At 37.1% G+C, this 21,492-nt stretch overlaps 1 protein-coding gene and 1 pseudogene across 1 annotated transcript; one reads left to right on the top strand and one right to left on the bottom strand.

Moving 5' to 3' along the window:
• Positions 1-5,769: 5,769 nt before the first annotated feature.
• LOC143619784 (pentatricopeptide repeat-containing protein At3g42630 pseudogene) lies at positions 5,770-7,059 on the top strand (annotated as a pseudogene).
• Positions 7,060-9,753: 2,694 nt separating this feature from the next.
• Positions 9,754-13,107, bottom strand: LOC143619735 (pollen receptor-like kinase 1). Its single transcript, XM_077091593.1, has 3 exons — positions 12,230-13,107; positions 11,394-11,966; positions 9,754-10,418 (listed from the first exon to the last, which is right to left on the bottom strand). The coding sequence occupies exons 1-3, from the start codon at positions 12,924-12,926 to the stop codon at positions 9,754-9,756; spliced, it is 1,935 nt and encodes a 644-aa protein (XP_076947708.1). The 5' UTR covers positions 12,927-13,107.
• Between the last annotated feature and the right edge of the window lie 8,385 nt (positions 13,108-21,492).

Below are 21,492 nucleotides of genomic sequence, written 5' to 3'. Positions count from 1 at the left end.
AAAATAGTTTTTAGGTGTTTTTAAGAGTTTTTAAGCTTTCTCTTTAAGAGGAGTTTTCACTGGATCTCACCCATATATATATATATATATATATATATATATATATATATCTTATTTTATCATAATTGTTACCTTGTTGACGTAGAATAGTGTTATCAATCTCACAAGTGGCAGTCGATGATATGGTTTCTGGGGGAGCGCCCAAGCCAAACTCTGAAGCTAGTGTGTGTCCGGTTAAAACAACATAGTCTAGCCTGAATGGGGTATCGGGGCTCTCCAAATTTAGAGAGTGCGATAGCCTAATTACAAGAAAGTCGTCGTTTAAAAAAAGAATAGTGTTATCTAAATTTTAGATATTTTTGTGAAGTGTGTATGGTTTTGAAGTGTGATTATCATTGTACAACCAAATGTCAACCCAAATTAGTAGTGTTTTAAAAACCGGTTGAACCAGTTATACTAGATTTTGGTAAGACAACCAGTATTTAGAGCACAGTATTTCTGGACGGTTTGCTAAAATATCATACAGCTGGTTTCTATAAAAAAAATACTGGTTTAAACCGATAAACCGGTTTCAAACCCAAGAGATTTTTTATATTTTTTTTCGCGGCCCATATTTTTTTAAAATGACTTTTAACCTAGAGGATAAATTTGTAACGTGTAAACACTAAAGACGATGATTCATTAATCAACCAATTTTGTATCCTGCAAATGTAGGTTGGTTTCTTTATGTCTTTATTGATTAATTTCGTATACAAAGCACAAACTTCCTACTTGACTTGATCATTTTTTGTGTGTGGTGTTTATTAATGTACTTTTAGGTTATTTTTTGAGATGAAATTGAATTTTTTATGGAATTACATGATAAATTATTCAACCGGGTTGAACCTACCGGTACATCCCGATTTAACCGGATGTACCATTTTTAAACTAAATTCGATACGAGTAAAAACCGGTCAATAAAAAAATTACAAATTAGGACAATAGACATTAATTAAAATTCAATTTACGTAAGTTATGATTTACTAATAAAAAAAGATTATTTTTCCTTTTGCTCCTAGACACAACCATTGTCATCCCTGGAGGCTCAAATGAGTTAGGCTGTTTGCAAGCTACTTGACATCGGATTGATAAAAAGCTTGAAATGAGTCGATCCGAGATGAGCTTGAGCCTCAAATAAATTTCGTCTAGTTATCGAGGCCGAGCTCGAGCCTTGTAGGAGAAGCTCGTTTAAGTCATCGATCTTAACGAGCCTTGTGTGTTTTTTAGTTCTATCTTTTGTTTTGAACAACTAATTGTTTTTTCCACCTATTTCATCCTATGTCTCAAGTGAGACTAAAACCTATATTCATTTGATTGTTAGGCATACACATTTAAGTTTTATCTCTTTTGGACTTCAATATATTAACTAGGGGTGTTATTCGGGTTGTACTTTCGGGTTTCAGGTTTCTCGGGTCGGGTTCTTCGGGCTTGAGAAATTTATTTCGAGTGCTCATACTCGACCCTAATCTCCCCCGGGTTACTCGGGTTTGGGTTATTCAGGTTTTATGAGTATGGGTTAATCGGGTTTTGAGTATTTAACCTAAAAACTAAAAAAAATACGCGTGTGCCAAAATTCAAGCAAATATATCATCTTCAAATTTTAACTAATATGAGGAAATAACAAACCACATAATCCAACATATAAAATCCTTTAACAAGCCGGTTAACACCGATTACCACTATATATAAATTAGAACTTTGGTGCCGCAAGTGCCCTATTGGGCCACTTGGCGGCACCGTATTAGTTCTTAAATTTGTTTTTTTTTAATTTTTAGTTCAGGCACAATAACGAACGCAATGAAAACCGACCGAACATCAATTTTTTTGTATTAGTTCCAGTACCATAACAAACCTTATGGAAACCAACCGAATTCGCGTGGACTCGCCGCCTCAACGTCGTGAATGACAGCGATCGGGTTTGACCAACACACAAGTTTACTAAACCCCCCTTTCGTTTTTTTAGATCCGGTACTGTAACAAACTAATCAAAACTGACCAAATTGGTGCCGAGTTATTGCATCAATGTCTGGGTTTGCCGACCAAATTGACATCGTTTTAAATATTTTGTTTTTTTATATGCTAATCTTAATCTATGTTAATTTGACAAATTAATTTTTTGGGTTTTCACGCTTATCAAATTTTACCGACGGTATCTATACCATAACGAATGTAACCGATACCAACCAAATTCGAGTCGACTAACCGTCGTATTGCTTGGGTTTCACCAATACCCAAGTTTTGCTAACTGTCGTCGGGTGAAAAAAAAACACTAGTTATATATATATATATATTAGTTTATAAGCGACGGTTTACTCACAAAAGGTTACTGTTCATAACAAAAATATATTGCATTTTGTTGAGTTATTCGGTTGTGTGTTAGGTGGGTGTTGTCCTATAGCGTGCATTGTTTGGTGTATGAAAAAGTTAAGTTTTTCAAAGGGTTTTATTTCACACAATGTCTAGTTTTAAATTTATAAATATGATTATTATCTTAACTAAACCATACATAAATAGGCAAGCGTACCTATCTTATATGTAGTAACATATAGGTAAGAATCAAATATCGATCCATAGACACAATTGTTAGAGATGGAAAAATTTTTCTTGTTAAAGATATGTATAGCTTTGGGATAACACGTATTTCTTTTTCTATATATAACAAACTAGCATGTTGTAATATGAAATTTTCTCCATGAGCCATGTCAAATTTAAAACCTAAGATAATTTTTATTTTTTATTTTTTTACAATTTTTTACGTATCACTACCTATCATTTATTTATTGAATAGACTAAGACAATAGATATAATAATTAAATAGAAGACTTAGTCAAACAGGCTATTCGAGTTTACCCGAAACCCATTAAAAAGTACTCGGTACTCGACTCGTATTAGTTCGAGTTGTACCCGGTTTTGTTAGATTTGGATTCGTCTTTCATGTGTACGAGTACTTCGGGTTCGGTTAATAGTTAATTAGTTATTAGAGTCGGATTTCGGATTGCGAATAAAAATGACAGCCATAGTATTAACTTAACACTACACAAACTTTGGCTCATTAAGGTTTCTTTTTTTTCATTAAATATAAAAATATATAAAAGTGTGTATAATAAATTAATTAATAATCTATCCCTCACATGTGGCCTAGTGATAAAAAGACTCGAGTTTTTAGTGGAGACCCAATTTCAGTTCCTACTTGTGTCACTTTGGGTGGTATTGACAATGAATGATTTAAGCAAGGCCTTGTACAAGGTTGTTAATTCGGGTTACGAGCCCCCCCCCCCCCAGGTTTTTGTCCCACTGTGTGTTAGACCAGAGAGTTCTGCTCCTATGACGGCACAATGACTGTCAAGTGGCAGTCGGTAGTATGATTTTCGGGGGACCGCCCAAGCCAAGCTCTTAAGCCAACGTGGGCCCGGTTAAGACAACATAGTCTGGCCAGAGTGGGGCATCGGGACTCTCCAAATTTGAAGAGCGTAGTAGCCTAAATACAAGAAAGTCACCGTTTCAAAAAAAAAAAAGAAGATAATAAGCTAGTCAAGCTGATAGTTTAAAAAATAAACTCACTAGCAGAACTCGAAAGAGATCTCGAGCCAGTTAGATTTAAGGGAAGCTAAAATACAAAGAAAGAAAAAAATGAGAAGTGTGAGAAAAATTTTTGGCCATATAAAAAACCCCTTAACAAAAAATTCAAAAATAATAATAAAAAAATCATAACTCAAAATATAAATAAAAATATTTTTTTTTTTAAAACTCAAAATTTTCCTCTGTCATTCTCGTCCCCCCCCCCACCAAAAACAAAGGACGCACAATGCCGAGATCAAAGACACAATGACAAAAATAAACAAAAGACTATAGATCGCAACATATAACACAATGCCGAACAAAATATGACACAATGTTGAATAATATAACACAATATTAAAACAAAAAAGACACAATTTTTAGGGACGATAGATACGATGGCCGGGTTTGATGATGAGAGTGTAACCGCAACATGAATCGCTGCCAATCAATTCTTTTATTTATATTATTTTTTATTAAATTGAAAACACATAAATAACCTGTTATTTAGATAAAATATCTAGGATTAAAACATAAACATAACTTTAGTGACCTTACTAGAATAAAATAGTTAACTGGCAAGTTAATTAAGACAATTTTTTTATTAATTTTTGTGGTTGGGTGAAAGTTGAAGTCAAATCAATTAATATTAATAGATAAGCTAGTCGAGCTCAGAGTTTGAAAGTTGTAACTCAACTCAACTCAAATCAAATCAAATCAAATCAAATCAAATCAAACCCTTGTAGATAAACCAGATAAAGTTTCTAAATTCCAGGTCCAGGTGCAGTATCACTCACGTCAACTGCTGAATACCTCTAATTCCAGATTCATTCGTTTTAAGTTAAGTTATTATTGTTTTGTTCAAAATGGAAGCTATCTCGGCTGCTAATCTTCCTTTTGAAACCAAAGTCATTCGTTTCAAGGCGGTATGCGTCTGTAAGAACTCACACAATACCGGCTCACCTCCAAAGGCAACCAATTTTCATCCCTTTATATGTTTCTTGAATTTCAGTTGCCTCTGATGCATTTGCCTTTCTGTTATTATTATTATTTTGTGTAACCTAGGCAAAAAAAAAAAAAAAAGAAGTTAATTGGAAGTTTAGTAGTCGGGTGCATTGTCTGCCACATAATAATAATAATAATAATAATAATAATAATAATAATAATAATAATAATAATAATAATTTCAACTTTCAAACATATAGTGGTGTTTGCGATATATGCTTAAAAAAATTGTGTTTGCTGCATAAAATAAGCTAAATGTCAGTTACAGCAAAACACTTCAAAGTGCTTTCTAAAATACTCAATAAGCCATAACAAAAATGTAGGGGTGTAAACCAGCAGAGCCCGAGCTCGACTAGGCTTCAGCTCGGCTCGTTTACCTTACAAAGTGCTTGAGCTTGGCTCCTTTTGAGCTCTACTTTTAAAGCTTGAGCTTGGCTCATGAGTTGTTTTTCAAACTTAAGCTTGGCTCGTTTATTATTTATTAACTAATTAATATATATATTCATACTTATTTTTATGTTTTTATAGTTGTTTTCATATATCTATTTAATTATAATTTTATATATAACAGGTTTGTTTAGGCTCACGAGGCTGGCCGAGCTCGATAAGCTCGGCTTGCGCTTGGGCCCGTTTACTAAACATGCTTATTTTTATGCTCGAGCTCGTTTAAACTCCGGGTCGATTCAAGCATTTTTGTTAGCTGATCTCAAGTAGCTCACGAGCGGATTGGCTCATTTACACCCCTAAGCTCATAAGCACTTTGAAATATGTAATCTCAAACACCCCTAATGTCATGAAATCAAAATTATCTTACCCAACAAGCCTATTGGAATTTTACTGAGTTTGGTATTTTGGAAAAGTTAGTATTACTAAAAAGTTATGTCATCTAGTGATCATAATCGATATAAGTTTTAAATACTCTTTTTTAAACAAAGACCTATTGGAAAGCAAATTTAAATGAAATGATGGAATTGTGATTTCTTTGGAGATATTATAGATTTCTTAAAATCAAGTTTTGGTCTTTTTGGAAGAGGTGAATTCGGGAAAGAAGTTATTTTATGGAAACATTAGTCATGCATAGAGTTAGCAATTTTCCTGATGCTTTTAAACATAAGGATACGTAATGGCTGTCTATGATAAAATTGGTTGATTTAAAAATCTCCAAATATGAATAATTCATTATGCTTTCATTGTTTCTCATTGTTCTTTTTGGGTTCACCTAACATATTCCAGGACCGTACACGATATGGAATTTTTGAAAACGTTAATAACCCTAAAGACTCTATGTTCATCATTCGAAACTTGAGCAAAACGGGTTTGATGCTGCACTATGCAGATAATGGATTTTTCACTCAAGCAGATGCAATGTGGAATGAATTAATAAACAGTGCTTATAGTCTTGATATTCATGTAGTTGCAGACATAATTGATGCTTATATTAAGGCAAGACTTTTTAAAGAAGTAATGAGAATTGTTCACCAAATTAGCATCAGGCATCCTCCATTAGAGCATCAAACTTATGTGCACACAATGTTTTCTTTCGGTAAGATTGGAGAGCTTGAGCTAATGGATAATACATTGAAGGAAATGGTCTCAAAGGGGTATCCTGTTGATTCATCTATAGGTAATGCTTATATAGCGTATTACAGTCGTTTTTGTTCAATAACAATGATGGAAAATGCATACAAGCGTCTAAAGAGTACAAGAGTTTTAATTGAAGAAGATGGGATTAGGGCGGTTTCTCATGCTTATATACGAGAAAAAAAGTTTCATAATTTGGGTAACTTTTTAAGGGATGTGGGACTTGGTAGAAGAAATTGTGGAAATCTTCTTTGGAATTTGTTACTGTTATCGTATGCTGCAAATTTTAAGATGAAGAGTTTGCAAAGAGAGTTCTTGAATATGTTGGAAGCGGGATTTTATCCTGATCTAAATACGTTTAATATTCGAGCCGTGGCGTTCTCGAAGATGTCTTTGTTTTGGGATCTTCATTTAAGCCTTGATCATATGAATAATAATGGAATTTCCCCGGATCTTATTACTTACGGGTGTGTTGTTGATGCGTATTTGGATAGAAAATTGGGGAGAAATTTGGATTTTGGTTTGCGGAAAATGAATGTTAAAGATTCCCCTGTTGTTTTGACCGATCCGATTTTGTTTGAGGTGTTGGGAAAAGGGGACTTTCATTCTAGCTCAGAGGCTCTTCTGGAATTTAACATGCAGAAAACATGGAGTTACAAGGATTTGATTGCAATATATGTTAAGAAAAAGTTTCGGAGTAATCAAATATTTTGGAATTATTGATGGGTTATGGTGTTTTTTTGTTAAACCTTGAAGAATGTGATAGATGACAGATACTGGAAGAGTTAAATGACCGAAACACCCTTCTAAAAGTTCTTTGGATATATTGCGGTGTATTGCAACACGATGAGTATTTCTGTGCATATTGCAGTATCAAAAGGGTAAAATGCCACCAAAGTAAGTCTATATCTTTCATATATTGTTCATTTATGCCTGTTTTATGGTTTCTAATCTGCAAACGGAAATGTAAGAATACATATAGCTCTTTTTTGTGTCAGGCATGTGCCGCTAATTACCCGTCATATATAGGGTATGCTTGTTAGTTTGTTAAAAATTACTTGTTGGAATTTTAAATACATTTCTTACTATTTTAATGTTTGTATAATTTTATCACTTAAGGAAATTTAAGATATAAAAGTTAAAAGTTAATGGATTATTATTCTTTTATCAAAGATAAAAGAAAAGTATCATAAAATAAAGTATTTACAAGTCATGTTTTAGTAATGGGTATGTATGTTACGGGTAATCATATCAGTTATCCCTTAATGCCATATCTGTAAACCGCAAAATTTTAAAACTAATTCCATTCCCAAGTACCTGTTCATTACCTTATACACATTAAATTACACATACTTTATATATTAATTATTTGCAAACTCGGCGTTTTTATTAGTAAAAGCGTATGTTGATCGGTGTGTTTTAAGCACGCTTTATTTCATGTTAATTAATAGATTAAATGCATTATAATTATTATAAGTTATATATATATATTATTTTGTTACAGGTTGTAAAGATATTATTATCTAGATCGAGCAGTTGATGACAAATGAATCAATTTTCAATATCACGTGATGATCCATGAAGTAAAAAGTACACCAGCAAGTAGAAAGATCTTTTATATTTGGTGGAGTCCCGTAATTATGGATTTATGTTTACATTACTTTGGTTCCTCATAGAAAAGTCAATGGCACATGAAGGAAACAAATAAACAGCCCACAAAAGAATTATTAGTGGTCCTGGAATAAAGTCAACGAGGGTATGAGAAAAAGATGCAGAGGCCTCAAATCTCACCGGTGGGAATTCTAGAAGGAAATCAAGCAGCAGAACAGACAGCTGAATTATTTTAAACTAAAAGGTTAGTAAATGGATTTTCTATTTTGTTATGAACAGTAACATTTATCTTGTATGTTTTCTGTTCTTGACTATGAGTAGCTAACTCCCATTATCTTCTAGGTTTAATGAGAATCTTGACAGGTTTGACTTTTTAATTGACTTTTACTTATGTCCATATTTTTTTAGTAAATCTTTAATCCCCGTTGTTTTATGATGTGTTTGGATCCTTTGTCGTATTGTTTATATTGTTGATTCGTGCGCTTTTGTCATTTTTATGGTGTGCAGAGTGCAGACGTACCTCATTGATTGGATATAACTATTATTAGGTTGTTGACTTCTTGTTTGCCGAACGATTGATTGATGACTTCAGTAGTATAATCGGTTGAATAAATTAGTGTTCTACCTTAGGCTTAAATCTGAATTAAGGGGTTTAAGTATATGCTAAGATCTTTTTTATTCATTAGTTAGGTTGATTATAGGCTACTCCAATGTGAGGTACACCTGTTTCTGTTTTTAGCTGGTTTCAAGTGAAGTGATTTGGTTAAAGTTTGCTTCATAGGCTTTGGTGGTTAGCATGCGTCCATAGGGTATAACTTTCTTTGGGTTAAGGGATTATTGAGCCTTTAATGTGGAGTTTTAGTCCGTTGTTGGCCGTTCGACACATCTGTTAATTCTTCATTGTAGTAGGTCTTAGGGTAGCAAGGTAGCGAACTCTGGAGTTTTAAGTGCTTGCTCGACTAATGCATCTTTAGCGGGAGGTTAGTTCATTTATGGAACAATCATCATAAGTCAAGTCAGTTAAAGGTAGTCAAAATATTAGTTAGTCCGCTCTAATTTTATTGCGAAGCGGGTGAACTTGGGGATTTTTAATCACCCAATTATATTTATTGCGAAGCGGGTGAACTTATGGATTTTTAATCACACAATATCCCGGCTGCCACACTTCATTTATTTTTTCATTCAGTTATTACTTACTTATAGATGAACCCCCAAAATTAGACAACACCCCCCCCTAAAAAAACGTGTTTATAGAGTCTTATGTTTCCGTTATGCCCCTGTGACACCTCGGGGTTAAATTTAACAAATAGTTAGATCTTACTAACTGAGCTTGTGGCATACGTTTGGGAATTCTTCAGCCTTCAAGTGCTACTTTTGAAAATTTGGTGAAGTCAAATTAGAGAAGCCTATAAAAGCAAAATAATAACAAAAATTGGATTCCGAAAGCTCTAAGCCAAATAAAAATACATCAACGGAAATCACATAGAATATTTCTACATCTCTCTTCTAATGAAACATGAAAAGTTGATCGAATTTTATACTGTTCTCGGGAATGAAATACCCCGAATCAACTCTTTCGTTGTCCTTTAATGCTGTCATAGGGGGTATTCAAAATGCTTTTCTTTTGCTGTGTTTCACTTCATAAACAATCGATTTGAGTGTAGATGGAGCAATCTGAATATGACTATGTCATGGTGAATAATACCTTCAAAGAATCAGTTTGAGAGTAGCTTCTTGAAAACTGATTATTGTCTTTTCAAACTGCATAATATTTTCTCAAACCGCAATCTCAAACACCTCCATTCTGATGAAATATGATGATGGACCCTTCTGGCAATACATCAGAAGTGGCATGGGGTTCAAATCCATTGAAATACACTTCTTTTTGATGAAGCCAAGCCTAACCATCCAGCAGTTTTGACCTTCCTAATCATAATTGAAGCAGTATCGTGTATAGTTTTAGTTGTTGAGATCATCCGAGAGTCCTGCCGTTGATAGCTTGTCTAGTTCACTACTATAAGTCGATTGAAAGTCGTCTTCTGGACCATCCTTTTCTTTCACATCTTCAATCCTTTCCAAGACCTGTTTGATATCCATCCTTTTCTTGGAATCTTTTTCACAACAACTCAACCCGATCTTCAACAGCTTTATCATCTCCCCTTCATTGTTCTTATCGCGCCCCATCATTTCCTTATCCAACATGTCAACGTCAGACTCCTGATCTACCACAGAGTTGATGAAATCTGTATTATCAGTGTCGTTTCCTTTGCTTTGGTGGAGAGTGTACACGGGAATCTTCCCTGTCATGATCTCAAGTATCAAGATCCCTAGGCACCATATGTCTGTCCGTTTAGAGATGCGGCCAAGCTGGTTGTACTCGGGTGACTTGTAGGCCATCATGAGACTACGCGCGTGTTCTGGGTTGATTACTGGGACCAACCCGTAATCAGTGAGGAGTGGCTCGTAATTCTTGGTGAGAAGGACATTTGAAGACTTAAGATGACCATGAGGCACAATTAGGCTTGGTAGCTTATTATAAAGATCTTGTAGCCCTCTCACTACCCCTTTTACTATCTTCAACCGCGTAGGCCAGTCTGGGCGTCCAATTTCATCACACCGGTTACCTAGGATCACCACATCAAAGTTATGGACCTAGGGTATTGTGTAATAGGTACATGTGGGGGAAGTTAACGTACAAATGAAATTAACGTGCTACCTGTGAGAATCAAGTAGAGTTTTTATATATACAAGTAGAGTAATTATGTAATTACAACATAGAGTAATTACACAATTACTTTATGATCTCTACTTGTATATATAATTACTCTACTTGATTCTCACAATTAGCACGCTAATTTCATTTGTATTTGATCCAACCCCGGTACATGTGTTACTTTAGAGTTTTATTCATGACAGGGCGTCTCTACTGCTTTAAGAAAAAAGTTTTTGCTTTACGCTTCATGACATAGAGGGCCCAAATCTTTCTTAGGACCGAGGGCATGTTTGGATTGAGTTTGAAAACAACTTACTCATAGGTTAAAATAATGTTTGGCAATCACATAAGTCCTTTTAATTTAGTTTTTTTTAATAAGGTTAAAAAGTTGTTTTCTAAAACACAGAAATTCTGGCTTTTTGAAAAAGCCAATAAGTTGTTTTCAAACTCAATCTCATACATGCCCTGAGAATATGATAATTGGTTTCACTTCTTTAATCTTTGTGTTCTAAGTGTTATTGGCCACCAAAATTTACAACTACCACTAATTGATCTGCAAATTTGCACTTGTATTCGTAGCGTTATACAATGAAGATAGTTGTTCAGCTATTTGATTTTACGAAAAGGGGTCTAATTTTCGGCGTGCCCTTCTTAAGTCAAATAGGTTGTCACACACACACACAAAAAAAAAAAAAAAAAAAAAAAAAAAAACCCGCACCTTCATACGCAATTATTTGCCTAGGTTCTAAAACATTAACAACTTAGTGACTGACATTTTCTTGTGTCACTAAGAATATTTTTCTTGTAATGTATCTTGCTAAAGAGTAATTTGGTAGTAACAAGGAGTGAGGGAGGTACTATCATAAGTGAATGAGAGAAAACATACGATGGAGATGGAAGGCTAAGCTAATGCTGTCCACATAATCCGAAACCAAAAGCTTCTCATCTTTTCTGTAGTAGAAAGCCACAATTGGTAGTATATTTGGATGCTTCAACCGGCTTAATCTTTTCATATGTTGGTAAAAATCTTCCTTCCCAAAATTATTCATTTGCTTAAACCTCTTCACCACCATCACTTTCCTGCCCGCGATTAACGTCTTGTAACTGGCTCCAAACATCCCACTTCCCAGCACCGCCGCTGATGCCTTCAACAAGTCTGCAAGATCAAACCGTTCTTCCTCTTCCGCCAAGAAAGTCAGATTCAAGGAAACATCCGCCTTATTTCCATTATGAGCGAATGCTCTGCCTTTCTCCTGCATGCTAAGGTTGGCGAAAGCTGTTATTGAACCATTGTTTATAACTTCTACTGGAATATCCTGGTCGCGACGACAACATAGTATTGCAACAGCAAAAATCAATGCTGCAACCGCGACTACCACCACCAATGCTATGGTGATGATCATGGGGGGTGTAACCTTCTTCTGACATTCGCCCAATGGCGGTCCACAAAGTTCATTACCTGTTTAATAAGGGAAAGACCATCATAAAGCTTAGATCTTTTGTATGATTCAAATTAGGATTTTGAGATGCTACTTGTGACGAAGGTCCTAGAAATTATTCATCATTTGACAATTTGATGCCCAAATGTATACAAGGTGCAACGATCAATACCCATTGAATTAATATTATGACTTTACAACAAGTGTTGCCAATGGACATTCTATTCTATCATAATGAATCTGTATAGGATAAAAATATAAATCATATGAATCTATTATTCACCTAAAAATTGGGTTGCAGGAAAATGCTGAAGCGCTTCTGGGATATGACCGCGAAGATGATTGTTTGCGAAATTTGCAACTTTCAATTTACCTGGAGCAAATTTGGGGATTTCACCCTCGAATTGATTGCCTTGGAGCATCAACTCTTTTAGTTCTGGCAGTCTGGCCAATGACGAAGGGATCTGGCCCATGAGCTTGTTATTTGCCAGATCTAGCTTCTTGAGCCATTTCATACCCTTGAAAGCGTTGGCGGGAATCTCACTAGAAAACTTGTTATTTGCCAAAGATATCTCTTGCATTCCATCAAGCATTCCAAATTCAGGGAAGGTATCCTTGAAGTTATTGTTATTGAAGCTTATGCTCATCAATGATGACAATTTGGATAAAATATTCGTGTCGATGTAACCTTCAAGCGCCTTCTTCTCGAGTTGTATGCCCCAGACAGTCCCATTGGTGCAAACAAGGCCTTCCCAATTGGCCGTATTGTTATTGCATGGGTTCTTCGTCGCAATCCAGGAGGTTAACTTCATGCCGTTGGTAAGGGAATCCTTGAACTCAATGAGGGCAGCGGAATCTGAACCTTTGGCATGGTGGATGGTCGAGATAACGAGGAGGAGGACAAGGAAGCGACCTGAATGGGCTGACATGGAAGACGAGGCCGAGAGCAGTGGTGCGCGCACATACAAGTGCGCGCCCATTGAAAAGGCTATTGTAGAAGGCAATGGTGGCTGTTGTTGGGGTTACCGAAAACTTGGAAATGAAATGAGTTTGTGTGGGCATGAAAAAAGAAAGGTGAAAAGAGAGAGAGAAAGACATGTTTGAGAAAGGAAGGTGCCATGAATAGTTTTCTTGTCCTGTTTTTCATGAGATTTATGCGGGCTTCAAGATCTTCAATTAATTAGGGAAATTATAGGCTGGAATTTGTTCCTACATAATATAATTTCTAGTAGTCAAGAGTAATTTTATTTTGTTTTTCCACATTAATTTTGTTTAGACATGCTACATAACACACCCTTCAAATCTAACTAGGTTTTTACCTGGCGCGTTGCACCTGGTTGTTCTGTGTTTGGTAAAACACGGGCGTTGCAACCGCGAGTCGAAACACGAATTCCACTGATATCGACTACGCTCGTTACGGTACCAAAACTAAGCTATAATAACTTTGTCAAGTTAACGTATTTAAAGCAAATTAAAGAACGAAACAAAAACACGGTCGTGGAGGCAGTGAGTCCACAAAAATTTTGTTGGTATCGGTCAGGTTCGTTACGATACTAACATGAAAAAATATAACAAAATCAAGTTGTAATGTTTCTAAAATAACTTTGACACATCTTTTGTTTGTTGATTTCTTTTATTAGTTGGTTAAGATATAACTATTGTTTAAATTTATAAACTTAAAATACTAACAAACTGATTTGGAACTAATTTAGCAATTAAACAAGCTCAAATTATAAGACAATTGAACAAAGAAATATATACTAAAAAAAGAAAGGAAAATTAGTTTTAAATAATGCTAACTATTGACTGTTGACAATGACATGACTGGAGATGGTCGTATCTTTTAACATATTTGTTTCCAACGGTCCGCGATTAACAGAATCCTAATGTCGTTAGTAGCAGATCGTCGGAAAAATGTTTTGGCTGAAAAGATCACATTTTTCGTTGGAAAACTCCACATTTTCGTTCCAAACATCTTTGTAACCTTAAATCGGATCTTTAGGAACCTTTTTCTTGTAAAAGTCTCGGTTATTAAGGTCGCCAAAACCCTAAAGCCACTGTCACAGCTAGTTGGTGGTGCTCAAGTGGCGGTGATTGTTGGTGGTGAGCAGTGGTGGATCTTAAATATCTAGTATAGATGAGCCGAAATTTACAAGACCCGAATTCTTTTTTCCTACTTCTAAGTTTCACTCGGCAATCTGGTTCGGGTTGGGTCAAACAATAAAAACTCTATATTCAAGCTTTCAACTAAAACAACAATTCAATCATTCAACTCTAATTTCAGTCACTCAAGTTATCATTCGTACAAAAAAAAAGGTTTTTTTAAACTAAGACAAGAAACGAGTTTATTGATAGTGTTTTATTTATTTATCGTCAAAAAAATTATTGGGCTTTGGCTTTTAATGTGTAAACATAACTTATTTAAGAAAAATTATTTGTGGGCCGAACACAAATAATATGGATGGACTGGACAAATAAAATGGATGGGTTGAACTTTACTTTTTTGTTTATTTTTTCGGAAAATATTAACCTACCAAGCGAAAAAATGGATGGGCTGAGGCCCCACATTGGTCCTTTATAAGATCTGCCAATGGTGGTGGGTGGCATTCATGTTGAGTTTTTAGGCGAAAAATGTGAGTTTTTGGGCCAAAATATTAGTCCGACTGATGTGTTGCAAAACACATTTGTTTTTACACTTGTTTTAAGAAGAGATCATGCTAAATTGTATTTATATGTTGAAACTAGCATGTACTTGCATATTTCATATATTTAGGTACCCGTGCATGGAAGGAGCGAAAACGAGGCTAAATCATACGAGAGTGAAAGAATGAAATTTAAAAATCGAAATGGATTGGAAATGAAGATATTGGAAGATGACATGATAGAGGGTTGAAATGGGGAGGAAAATGGAGCTAACACGAAGATTTTACGAAGAAAACATTTTGGCTTGGATTTCAGCAAAAAATAAAGGCCCCCGACTATTTTGTCGGGGTGTGACGCGTAGGAAGAGTATTTTACCACCGCGTGGCACGAGGACCTGTTTGTCAGCAAAAATTTGTCTAAGCTATATATAAACCATTCTATGAAGCCTAGAAGCATTATTCAGCCACAACCACATACGCAAAACCTACTGCCTAGGGACTATTAGAGATAGAGAAGCTGTTGGAACTCGAGATTGAAGAACGGTCTTCCTGTTTGATTGTTAAGCGAGTCCTGGGTATGCTTTAATGATTTGTCTTTCATTATCTCGTGAATCGCTATATGTTTGCTACCGAGTTAATTCTTTTGCAACTGATTAACATGATTGTTGGCTAAACATTTAGTTACTTAGGCTTGTGATGAAGGATTGTTGATTTTTTTGGACTTAATCGGGATTTTCAGGTTTGTTTTGGGATTTTGATTAATTACAAGTTTGTTTCAGCTTATTGGGTGTCATATGGCGTGCATACTGGTGATGGAATGCTTGATTGTTTGTTTCGCATGTTATCTGGTTGAATTTTATTAAATAATAGGTGCATGTTAGGTTGTTTATTGTGTGTTTATGACCCGTTTACGGTTTACTAAGCTCTTTTACCATAGAACTATTTCATAGAATTTTATTAGAGGTGTGTGTTCAAACCTACTTAGATATCCGATGGGTGATAAGATGTCAGGTTTATCTGTGTTGTTAGGAATTTAGGTTTAACGCTTTGACAGGGGATTTACCTAGGATTGCATAGTTTCATTGTTTACTTGTAGACTGTTATTAGACCACCCCGTGCACTCAGGTGTGTAAAGATAGTGAAACCGACGGGCGATCTGTCTGTTAGAGAAATTAGTTTAAGTTGGCGATACTGATAGGTGAACCAATAAGCCGGTGCATTTAACGGCCTTTAGGGTTTTCTTTTAGGTGACACTTGAAGGGTGATTAGGGATCCATTAGGTTTCCTAGGATGTCGTATCTTTAGAATCTCGACCCTTAGCAAAGTCCCGTAACCAATAAGTCTACGTCGCCACAATCTGAATTCCTTGCCTAGGTAACCCTCTCTCGTATTTGAATTCGTCTAAGTCTTAAGTTCGGTAATTTGCTTTCCTAGTTTAATTTAGTCCAGTTTCATTAAGTAGGTTAGGTAATAATTAGTTTAAAATATATATAAACAATTCTGTTAAATTATTATTTAATTAGCTTTCGGTTCTAGTTTTGTTATTCAGTAGTGTCTCTAAGGTTTGATAGTCCTTGACTTTCCATAGCTATACTACACCCGATATGTACACTTGCCTATTGTTAGTGGTATGATTTAGGGTTTTCTAGGTTTTTATTACTAGGTGTCTAGTTCGGTTTTTTAGTAAAAATCCATAAACTACTTTATGCACATCAAGTTTTTGGCACTGTTGCCGAGGACAATTGGCAATAGCGAAACCAGTTTATGTTAGTTTTAGGTTTTTGTTTTCTAGTTGTGTTTAATTAATATATATATAAATACACACACACGCACACACACACACACACACACATATATGGAAAGGATATTGAGAACCTTTTTAAGTTTTAAGAACTTCATTATTGACCACACATTTAATTAAATAGATTAAATTATGTGGTTGAGATTAAATGTGATTAAAAAATTAAAATAGGAGAGAGAATAAAGATGCATAGTGATTACACAAATTTAAACGTCCGTTACACATATGTAATAAGTCGACTCGTTTTGTAAAAAATTCTGTAATTTTTTTACGTATGTGTAATCTACATATATTACGTATGTGTAAAAAAATTCAAAAAAAAATGTTACATTGAGTTCTTTCGAGTTCTTAAAACTCAAAGTGGTTCTCATTTGAAATCTCCCTTTGTATATATATATGGTTCTCATTTGAAATCTCCCTTTGTATATATATATATGTATATATATATATATATATATATATATATTCCCTTATCTGCTATATGTACCTTGATCAAAATGTGAGTGTTTAGGGATAAGTTTGGTTCTTCAAGATGGGTGACGCTAACCCCTTAGGTGCACAGTTCACTCGAGAGCGAATGAAGGCGTCACGGGGAGAAGATATGCTATTGTATGTCCGGCGATGCCTGATGCAAATAATTGGCAGATTCCTACTAATGTATTATTAATTCTTCCCCATTTCACGGACTTGACGACGAGGACGTACCAGGCCATCTGAACAAATTCACTCGCATATGCGACACTTTCAATATCGCTATGCCACTTGTTCTTCTATCTACCTTCATCTTTTCCCGTTTTCTCTAAACATCGGGCTTCAGTGTGGTTGGAGATCCTTCCCCGTGGGTCTATCACTACCTGGGATGATCTTCAAGCTAAATTACTCGCCATCCAAAGCTTCATGACTTTGTGATTAGATATATTCCTTCCGCATGGACCCTGACAAGCCATACCGTTTGGCTTAGGAAAGGTTCCATAATCTGCTTAGTGGATGCCCCCGTCAAAGTCTATCCGAATGGACCATAGTCGAGAAATTCTATAACGGGTTTACTTTTGAGATGAAACAGAGATTTAATACGTCAGCCGGAGGGAACATATTAGAGAAGTTGGATATAGATGAGTGTGAATCATTGTTTGAGAGTCTTGCCCTAGCCGAGCAGCAGGAGCCGTCCGCCTAAGGTTCTTTTAAACCACCCCTTCTTCTGCTCGAGGCATCTATCAGGTCTCGAATAAACCTAGCATCACAGTTGCCTTAGAGGAAATACAGAAAGATATCAAAGAGTTAAAGAAGATCGCTCAAAAATGTGAAATCTGCCGCTGAGGGCACGACACAGTTGATTGTTTGGTCGATTAACAAGAGCAGGTGGACTACTGTAGGTTCCCAGCCGGATCTACACGGAATATCTCGTTCTATGTAGGTGCGGAATCCCTACGTAAGACGATACGAGCGTAGAAGACGATACACGTTAACACGATCAAACACACGTTACAATAAACAAAGACACGTTGTATTGTAACTGGAAACACGTGATTCTCTGATCACCGATTACACAAACTGAATAACTCGTAAACTGAAAACTTGTACAATAATCATAAACCTAGCCGTAACCTAATGTTTATATCAGACGACAACTTCGCCTAACATGTTTAGGCGAAGTTGTCCCTAACTTCGCTTGTTCTACAAGTTCGCCCATATCAGGCGAACTTGAGTACCAACTTCGCTTAATACAAAACACAAATCCAACTAACTCGATTATAGACACTAGACACTGAACTACTGACATCATGTACCAACAGACTCCCCCTTGGCAGTAGCTTCATATTTCTATCTTCAAGCACGTGTCTTGTAATCTTCAACAATCTTGTATCTTTCATCTTCAAGCATGAACGCCTTCTCGTACACAAACCGAAACAACTCTTTGATATTTCTTCGCTTCTTCTTTCCAAGCAGGAATATAAAATATTTTCTTCTCGTTCAGCACCTGCAGATCAGCTTGAGACAAATTCACCAAGTGCATTGGAACATACACTCTCAGCAGCTCTTGTTCATCTTCATTCTCCATTACTGCTTCAGCTGTTTCACAATCAACATACCACCACTTCGGATCCTTGAGCACATCCTTGGGCATTTGTTTCATCGGCACTTCTTTTAAACACCGGATCGGCTTATACTTCATGATCATCCAAGGCTTGCCATCTGCTCTCATCCCTCTATCTTTATCTTCAATAAGCAGCTCTTGTTCATCTTCATTCTCCATTACTGCTTCAGCTGTTTCACAATCAACATACCACCACTTCGGATCCTTGAGCACATCCTTGGGCATTTGTTTCATCGGCACTTCTTTTAAACACCGGATCGGCTTATACTTCTGTGGTTTCAACAGCTCGAACTTTTTCTCCTTTATACTTTCCTTCCAAACAATCTTTCCAATGACCCTAGCCATGTTATCATCACTCCTGTTTATCAACCCCAATCTGGCTAAGTCCTTCAAATCACACTCAGGCAATGTATTCAATGATCTCAACAGTCTCTTGAAGTACTGAACCCCATCATACATTTTAATCACAAAGAGCCTCAACTGCTCATCATATAACCAGCATATAATCCCCTTTCTCGATTCAGCATAACCCCTGATGTTGTAACTTTTCTTGAACATAGTAGGGACCGCCGGTTTCTTAGTCTTTATAAACCACTGAGCGTAGCCTTCTTTCCATCTTGGCTTCTCCTCCCATTCTGTCTCATCGCTTCCCATATCTTGACCTATATCTGACTTATCAACTTCCGGAATCTCGTGCTCAACGTTTTCCTCTACAATCTCTCCCTCTTCAATCTCACTATCAATAACAATCTCAGCACCAATCTTCTCTATCTCTTCAACCGGTAACACATCGTCATCACCTATAACCTCATCATCCATCATCTCAACATCCACGACCACCACCTCATCACCCCCTGAATCGCCAGCTGCACTGGTTGACTCCCCCTGAGATGTGGAAGTCCCAAGAGCTTGTTCAGTTCTTGGCAACTCTCCACCTGCACCTTTCGATGCATTGGGATCATCGTCTCGATCATTACGCTTCTCAGTCCTCAGCTCATCACCCTTACAGCTCGTCTCCCCCTGAGATGCCAAGAACTGTTTCAAAGCATCAATTATTTTTCCATGTTCGATCAGCAGGGACGACTGTATCTGATTCTCTGCAACGAGGCGCTGAATAGCATGGGTCTGGATAAGATTTACCCTTGATTGTTCTGCCACGACCCTTTCAAGCGCTGCTATTCGTTCCGAGTCGGATAAGGTTGCATCGAAATCAAACCTCAGATGTGATATATCTTGAGTGTACTGAGGAGGGATTTCCAATGTAACCGGGACCTCAGAAGTAGGTGTAAACGTAACCGCAGGTGGTATCGTAACTGACAACCCTGCAGTAGCTACAACTGTCGACTCAATAAACCTTGAGACGACCTCCGATGGAGTAAGAGTTGGAGGTGGCAAAGATACAATCTTCGGAGCCGAGAGTTGGAATGTAGTGGGTGGGAGGCCGAATGAGGATGAGGTAGCCACCACGGGAACGTCCGTGGCGCTTGGCCTTGTAACTGGTAATGATGTAGGAACTATAGTCATACCGGACAGTGCGGGTGGAGTGAAATGTACCACCCTTGAGCTCTCACCAGCTCCTGAACCTGCACCTGTCCGTTCCCTTCTCGATCTACGAACCAACTGATGTACTTCTTCCTCAAAATCTGAATCACTGTCATCATCGGCTCTCTTTCTTTTCCCATGAATCCTTTATTGTGTTACTAAAATCCGTCTCGCTTCAGCCACATCATCATCTGAAGAATCTGAATCAGCCACCGTCGTAGCTGCCCTAGTAACATTCACACTCGAAACCAGTGCTACCGAGACCTGTACATTTTCTTCAGGATCAACACGCTCCATATCAAAAAATCCTTGACCGCCAAACGCTGCATCAAGGTCTACATTTTCCTCCGGTGACACAACAGGAGCAGTAGGTATAGCTTGTTATACCTCAGGTGGTTGAGGTGCTCCAGCCTGTTGTGGTTGAGGATCCCAAAACTCGTCCCCACGAGCTGGAACATACTCTTGGTTGATCAAGTACCCGAATAAAGGAGTATGTCGAGGACGGAGCTCAGGTTTGCTCCTCGCACTGGATGATCTGCATTGAGCGAAGATCCTCTTGCTGACACTTTCCACATATCTAATTGGGCGGCGCTGAGGTAACGTGGGAGCGACGTGATTCAAGATCATTTGTTGAAATCTTGGATACATAAGAAATCTCTCACGCGCCACCGCTCGTCTTTGTCGATCTATCTCGTAGAATACCATCTGACTAAAGCTGTAACGCTTATTGTATGTCAGAGCAGTCATCGCCGACTGCATGGTCGCACCCATTCCATCTGTACCAGCCTTTCTCCCTGACATAAACACTATCATCACATGCATGAGAAAGCGCCACTGGTCTAGCAAGAACCCCTTGCGTCTCTGAGTATCCCCCAAAGGACCAGAATATCCCATTCTCAGAAACGCACCATCTCTGAATGGAGCCACAAAGTCTGTAGGATCGTCTCTCGTTTCATCCCCAAACTAAGCCACCCTGATCTGTTCAGACGAGATCTGTACTATATGATTATTGACCGTTGCACGCATAACCGGGGGCTCGACTCGACAGTCATATTCCACTGTCTGCCAGAATCTTCTATGTTTGGCAAAGATATCGGCAGTGTTGTGGTAATCGCGTGGAATATACGCGAGCGGAGTAGAAACGTGATGATCTCGTGGAAATCATCAACACCGCTCGCATCCGGGTCCAATATGATATACATGTTATGCCCCGGGAAAAACTGTCGGTTGTTGTCTCCACCTTCATCACCACCTGCACCACCTGCTCCAGCTACAGCTGCCATTTCTGCAACAAAAACAGACTAAGTTAGAGAAACGTCGAGGCAAATCACAAGTTCGCCTGTTACCATGAGCGAAGTTATGATTTATTCAGTATAGGCGAAGTTAGAGGTGGGGCGAAGTTGGGAACAACTTCGCCTCAACTTGAACTTTGCCTGATAAATGTTAAGTAAAAAGAGCCAGGCAAA

This window comes from Bidens hawaiensis, unplaced genomic scaffold, assembly GCF_021521415.1.
Source record: "Bidens hawaiensis isolate Kalapana, Puna unplaced genomic scaffold, B.hawaiensis_p1.1 tig00002507_1, whole genome shotgun sequence".
In the NCBI taxonomy this organism is placed as follows: Eukaryota; Viridiplantae; Streptophyta; class Magnoliopsida; order Asterales; family Asteraceae; genus Bidens; species Bidens hawaiensis.
The sequence above is the reverse complement of the archived record's forward strand: the minus strand, read 5'-3'. Positions and strand labels throughout refer to the sequence as shown.